This window comes from Sturnus vulgaris, chromosome 5, assembly GCF_052056855.1.
Source record: "Sturnus vulgaris isolate bStuVul1 chromosome 5, bStuVul1.hap1, whole genome shotgun sequence".
Taxonomy (NCBI): domain Eukaryota; kingdom Metazoa; phylum Chordata; class Aves; order Passeriformes; family Sturnidae; genus Sturnus; species Sturnus vulgaris.
Genome location: NC_142247.1, coordinates 53,263,809 through 53,270,976, shown reverse-complemented (window position 1 = coordinate 53,270,976; position 7,168 = coordinate 53,263,809). Strand labels below are relative to the sequence as shown.

The 7,168-nt window shown below is 40.1% G+C and overlaps 1 protein-coding gene across 1 annotated transcript; it reads right to left on the bottom strand.

Moving 5' to 3' along the window:
• Positions 1 to 624: 624 nt before the first annotated feature.
• LMOD2 (leiomodin 2) lies at positions 625 to 6,929 on the bottom strand. Its single transcript, XM_088165723.1, has 3 exons — positions 6,555 to 6,929; positions 1,392 to 2,711; positions 625 to 1,043 (listed from the first exon to the last, which is right to left on the bottom strand). The coding sequence occupies exons 1-3, from the start codon at positions 6,825 to 6,827 to the stop codon at positions 1,017 to 1,019; spliced, it is 1,620 nt and encodes a 539-aa protein (XP_088021849.1). The 5' UTR covers positions 6,828 to 6,929; the 3' UTR covers positions 625 to 1,016.
• Between the last annotated feature and the right edge of the window lie 239 nt (positions 6,930 to 7,168).

Genomic DNA, 7,168 nt, shown 5'->3' with positions numbered 1-7,168 from the left:
GGGAGATGTCTAGTGCTACATGAAGAAGGGCTATTCATGCCACTGCCTGTGATGTGATACCTTCAGTCGTTCATCTCCAAGTGATCTTGGCTCTGCTTCCACTGTATCATATTGACAGTTCACACTCTGCTTGTTGTTCAACTGATACCATAGGAAAGCCTTTTTCCACCTGGATGGTAGACTGCTTTTCAAGTTTCTATCTGTCTGACTGGATGACTGCACTGGGGTTAGTTCTGATTACAGACAGCACTTGTACTGAATGGATCTCACTTGAATAACTCTGCTGCATCCTTAAAACATTGACATTAACTATCAGTCTATAAGCCAATTACAGCTCTATTCATCTCCCAGTTCTTTAGGCTAAGGTTCAGGACTTGGTGTGCAACATTAGTGACCTGACACAGCCCATAGCTTAGTTTTAGTGGTATACAGCCTTATAAACCATTTTTTCCAATGCAAATATGAAACTGCACTAACATATGGGCTCAGGTACTATCCTCCACAGAGGCTCAGGTGCAGCTGAGAAAGATCTCAGGTTCTTTTCCAGAAGACTTCCCAAATGCTCATGAACTTGATGCAACCATCTGATGGGTTTTCAAGCACAGAAATCCAGGACTATGTGTCTGCTTGAAAGCTTCAAACCACATTTATTTTAAATTCATAGGGAAAAAAAAAAGAAATCACAGGCTGGTAAATTATTACATCTCAGTGTAAAGAACTTGTCCAGTGATGTGCAACCAGATATTGACAAGAATATCTAAATAAGCAACAACGTCTCAATATAAATCTCATTAAATAAAAAAGAAAATTATTTCCATATTTACAGATTACAATGCAAATGGATCCTTAAAGCATTATTTTGTATTTAGCGGGTTTATTTGTTTGAAATAAAAGAGAAATGGCTTGAATCTAAGAGTATACTTTGGAAGCAGCTTTCTAGACAGTCTGTTACCACCAGTGAAAGGAGAAGCAGCCTCCCCTCCATCACTGCTCTGCTTCTTCTGTCATCCAGGCTTTCACCGAAGGGCTTCTGGTACCTCCACCTATGAAACAGGGGTGGGAAGAGCATTCATTACACTTGCTGTACAGTCTAGATGGCAAAATACCTGAAATTCCTGCCAGACATACACTGCCAAGAACTCTGGGCTACACATCATCTCCCATAACAAGACTGAGCCTGGGAAAGAACTCCAATTTCTGTCGAAATCACAATCAGACAGATATTACTGTGCTGAAAAAGCCTAATCAGAGGGAAGCCTCCTCCCAGGTGCTTTATTATGTTCACATTTCTAAGATTTTTTTTTTTTTAACTCAATGCGTGTACTAAAATTAACTGAGCTTGTGCTATATTTGGAGCACAATCAGTTACTGAACTAGGATCTCTTACTTACCCGCCTTAATTGCTTTATGCTGCTTGCCCGAATTGCTTCCATAAGATTGTCATGGAGAGACCTTTGTGGGGTGGATGGCCGCGTGGAGGGCCGTGAACCTTCCTCTGATTTTCTGTCTGAGACTGATTTCAAAGAATCTTTAATTTCTTTCAATATGCTGTTCTCATGTTTTCTGCTTTTTTTGCCTTTTTTCTTTTTCTGTCCATTATGTAAGGCTTTTTTTGAGCTTTCTTGCTGTTTGATGACTTCAGCTATATTCCTGGTAGGGACCTTCTTCTCTGGAATAACCGGAGGAGGGGGAGGAGGAGGGGGAGGTGGTGGCGAAGGGGGAAGGGGAGGTGGGGGTGCAGGTGCTGAAGGCTGACATTTCACTGGCAGTGCTTTCTTCGGGAGCTTTGGGGAAGACCACGGTGAGCTTTTAGGCGACACATAAGGCGAGGACCGAGGTGTTCCCTTCTGCAAAACTTTGGTCTTTGGATTGATAGCTCCGTCACAACCTGACTCTTGTTGCCGCTGCTCCTGCATGCGCTTTTGCCTTTGTTTATCCATGTTTCTTGTCAGGATACTTGTCATGCTCATTCTTGGGCCAGCAAGGTCAAAGTGGTACCCCAGCTTTACCAGAGTGGTGTTCTCTTTCAACAGTTTGACTATGTCCATTTCCACCTGGCTGCCCATGATGTGCCTTTGATTGTGGAACCGCAGTTCTGTTAGAACCTTGTTATGCTGCAAAGCTCTCATGATGGCCAGCACACCTTTGCCTGTGATAAAATTTGATTCAATATTCAGACTAGTTATATGCTGATTAACTTTTAACATACCAGCAATAGCTATTGCCACATTGTCATCAGCATGGGTGTTAGCCAAGCTGAATGACTTAACCACTGTGTTGTCCCTCAGGGCTTGAGAAAATTGTATAAGCATCTGTGATGTGATGTTCTCAATGTTGTTCAGATTGACCTCTGTGGTGTCAGGGTCGTTGCTCCTAACTTTTTCCAAAGCATCTTCAATAACGGTTGGGTTTCCACAGGGGTGGATGGCACTGCTTTTGAAGCTCCGATTATCACTGTCTTTTCCATCATGGCCATTGAGGAAATTTTCATTGTCCTTTGCACCATTACACTTTTTGTGTCTGATATGGTCAGAACACCTGCCAGCTGCAGCATTTTGCTCTTCCTCATTTTCATCATCACTCTCACCTTCATCTTCCTCCTCATCTTCTTCATCATCTTCTTCCGTATATGCCTCCTCAGACACTTCACTATTGCTTTCTGTGAAACATTCTTCTTGAAGTTCTGAATTGTCTTCTTCTTGCTCAGAATCCTGAACAGGAACGTAGGTGTGGATGTTAAACATGATTGAAGTAATGTAACTACTGCCTTTTAGCACAGGAACAATTATACTGACACTAAGTTAACATTGAAAGCTAAAAACAAACAGATACAGTTAGGAGAACAGAAAATGTTTAATCTAACACCTTTTAAACATTATTCCTTTTACATTCTTTAGCAAATGCTTAGCATAAGTTGCAACTACTTTGCCAATGTCAGTGATTTCTGCCAAGAGAAAACTTGATACAAGGTATTATAACACAGACATACTTCAGTTTTTCTATGTACTGGCATGTCTACAAGGGGATATAATTTGTATCCCTGACAGCAGAAACATAAAACAACAATTTCAGAATGAACATGAGCAACAAGCTTCTTCATTTCATGAGGATTAGACATCTCAGACTCCCTTGCATATGTTAGTATGTCTAAAAAATTAAAGGTTGCGATGCTTTAAGATACAAATAGTGCCTGCATGTGTAGTCTTGTATACCAGCATGCAAAACAATACTGAATTAGAGAAGTCATGTCAAAAATACTTTGGATGTACTGCATGGGCTATACATACTAATAAACTATTTGTGAAGAAAGGATTGAGATGCATTCCCACAGGTGACATGTAACCACATGTCAACAACCCATGAATTCCTTCGTGTTTATCAAGAGCTAAGCCAGTGCTTACTGCCAGCTGCCATACTGTAAATTGTTATAACTCATTGTCTACAGAGAAAATGCATTGTCTTTATGAAATACAAGGTTATTTTAGTGTGTTTGGTGGGTACCAGGAAGGCAAATTTGGAACCATATACCAAAGCTGCCTTTATCAGTCATGGTAGCAAAAGAGAACTCTCTGCAGAGGAGCAGGAACAGGTCTTCACCCTAGGAAAGCCTCACTCTGCACATAGGGGAATCCAGGGCATCTATGGGGCATGACAGAACCTACAACCAACCTTAAACCTCTTGCTCAAAAAGATCTTCCGTGTCATGTTTTGTCTGCTGGAAAAACTATAAGTATGCATTTTTCTTTACAATTGTAAATGTTCATAAAATTTTGGTTGAATTATAATTGTTCTGTATGCACTACTTTAGCAATATTTGTGTTTTAATCTCTGTAAAATACTAGAGTGTATTTTCCAAAGTGAGTACACTCTGCAGAGACACAGCGATTCTGTTTCTGGAAAACTAAAGTGTTACTAACAGTTCAGCCTATTTTTAGACAACTGGTGCAGTTTTAGGTTTGCTTAATTATCTGGCTCTGAAAATAGAGAACTGTTAAAATGCATGGTACTGTTTCACAATTTTCAGTAGAATTCTGTGCTGGGACATATGCAAGAAAGATGCTAATTGTAATGTTTGCAGAACTGTGACTCTTAAAAAACAGGACATTAAGCTGTTTCTGCCTGATGTTCCTGATCATTCAGTACCTTTGGGTCTTGCAGGGTCTGACTGCACTGGCCTGCACACAGAGATGTTGTAGGACCCAGCCCTATTGCTTCTCCTGTAGAACACGTGCAGCAGGCCCTTATGCTGAGAGATACTGTGCTACCTAGAGGCTTATTATGGGATTAAGATTTATATCTGTATTTTCTATATATGTGTAGGGCTTTAAGACTGGAAAACAGCAGTCTTATAAAATATAATAAAAAATATATACTACAGATAAAAAATATATACTTATAAAATATATAAAATAATATATTATATATTATATATAATACTTATAAAAATATATACTACAGATGAGCAGAAGGAGGTGCCCTTAAATGCATTATTGATTTGTTCCGTGATGCTAGATTAATAAAAACATACTTTTTTTTTTTTTGTGGCATTTCTGAGGTCAAAGGCAGAATTTAGTTGCCTGTCACATACATTGTCTGGTATTATAATAATCTGCATGATAATTCTGAAATTGAATACAGAGATGTATTCTTACTATGGCAGCACTGTGGTATAGGACTGCTGCAGGCACCTTGTAGGGTTTCACCTTAATTTGTGGGAGTAATTTGACGAAAAGTTAGGACTAAGAGAGTCAATGCAGAGGTAAATATCTCTGGAGAACAAGTTATTCACCCTAAAAGGCTATCTGCAAATTGTTTGCCTTTTGGACCAGCTGATCTGTCATCACTTACTATAGAAGGAGCATGAATAACCATCTTAGATAAAGGTGCATAATTTCCAGACAGTTGAAAACAATAAGAAAATTGTTTTCCAAGGAGTTTTCTTATTACCATCAGTGGAGAGTCTTTGTGACCTCTATATCAGCATATCAAACTTTTCTTATTTAAGGATGCACTTAGGAAGTTTTTTCTCACATCAAAAAGTATTGAGTCTTTTGCCAGGACTTGGACGTTTAGCCAGTATCCATCATTAATGCTATATATACATGGAAAAAGAAAAAAAAAGATCCTGCCATTGTATAAGATATTCAACTAGACCTGCTCAGCAAGTTTTTTAGAACTGTCCAGGTTTCAGGTTCCAGGCTAAGCTGGAAATAAAGATTAATCTTGCCATTTACTCTCTAGGGCTGACAAACAGGGAGCAAAGTTGATGTCTGCAAGCTGATACTAATGGTCTGATGACAGCTACTGGTCTCTGTCTTGCCTGCAAAAACCTTATAACACCATTCACAAACCAGAGAAAATACATGCAAAAACATCCCAGATATTGCAGGGTAATTTAATCCATCTGACTTTCCTCTAGGAGGATATTTTATCTAATGTATAAACTACAATTATTTCCTTGCAAATGAAATAAGCTCCTGAATCAAGGCTGTTAGAGGTTCTGAGTTCAGTTTTGCTGCCTTTGCCTTTGTTGTATTATTCTCTGCTTACACATGGGAAAATGTGTCCCTATAAACAGAGTAAGAGCTTGGTATGAAGCAGTGCTTAAAAATTCCCAAGTTCTCACTTTGCTTTGAAATTACCTGGAGCCCTCATGAAAACAGAAATTGGTTTTTGGTTGGGCTCAGTCTCACGGACACTTTTAGCAAGTATAAAAGTCCCATTAAAAGTCTCATATACTTTTAGCAAGTATCAGGAGTGCCAACGGGGACATCGGCTGAGACTGAGAGTGCTCACTGCTTGCCAAGACTGAGCCCTTCATTCCTGCTCAGCTGTACTGTTCATTTGCAGTTCAGGAAATGTCTTTTATTACTAACATTTTTATTTTGCGGGATGAGTTGCCTAAAAAACACTATAGGTTGTATTTTTGGGGGCAAATGCAGTTAAATGATTTGACTGATGACTCTATTCCAGGCCATTTCTTAAATAATGTGCAGCTGCCCTCTGACAACAGTTACCAGAAGACTCTTGAACCATGCCAAGGATCCTCAGCAGAAACAAAGCAACACAAGCTGCTTTCTTCCAGTGAGCACAAAGCCTGGCATCCACTTACTCAACTTCTGACACAACATGTATTCAAAACTACCTTTCTTACATGCTTCTCAGCAGTTAATACTGGCTGTTTTTAAGGAAAGGAAAAGGCATTTTGTGTAGCTTTCTCAAAAAAATCAAATGCTATCCAAAAGCCCACAGCTCTACCTATTAATTTCTAACACGCCATTTAAATTTTTTCCTATTTTAATTACTAATGATAGTTTTTATGGCACTTTCTTCCATTCTGAACTGAGCACTTAAGGTACCTCTACAGAGAGCAAAACCTCTCTGAGGTTCTCTGAGCTAATACTCAGTGCTGTGACAGGCACAGAGGTATGGCTAACAACGTACTTAAAATTGCTACAAGAGACTGAAAAGAAATTAAATCAGTCAGTGAGATCATGCCAATGAAGAATAAAACTAAATATCTCTAGGAAACAGCAAATGCCTCAGCATCTTACCTTCTCACATGCACCCAACCTCTCTTCTTCCAGAAGTTTCTTGGTCTCCCTCTCCCAGTAGGCCATCAGCGCTTCCCTGCTGAAAGTCCCTGTTGGTGTTTTCTCTGTCAGGCTCTTCTGCCGTTGTCCCACTGGAAGGTTACGGTCGGGCTCTATGTCCTCTAGCTCCCGCTCCAGCTCCTTCAGCTCCTCTTCAGTGAGAGAAGCAAGGAGCTCATCTTCATCAATGTCTTCATATTTACTGAGCTCTCTTCTATACCCAAAGGTAGACATGGTCCTGCTTTGGTCAGGCTGGTACAAAGCTGAAGTGACCAGGCATTCAAGAAAGCTGAAGCAAACAAGCTGTGTCTCTGTGTGGTCAGCAACTGTTTCTCTGCATAGCCAGAGGCACCCTTTTAAGAGTAATCATCGGGGGCTTACGACAATGCATGAAGGGATGAAAGCATGCTCCATTTTAAGCATCAGACGTCAGCTAGACATCTGAACAGCAAGAATGTCCCAACACTAATGTTTGCAAGTCCCTTAAAGAGGGGGATTATTGACACACTGGCCATGGCCATATTTAGAGCAGGCAGCTAGTGGGAGAATACCAGCCTCACAGACGGGGGGGCGGC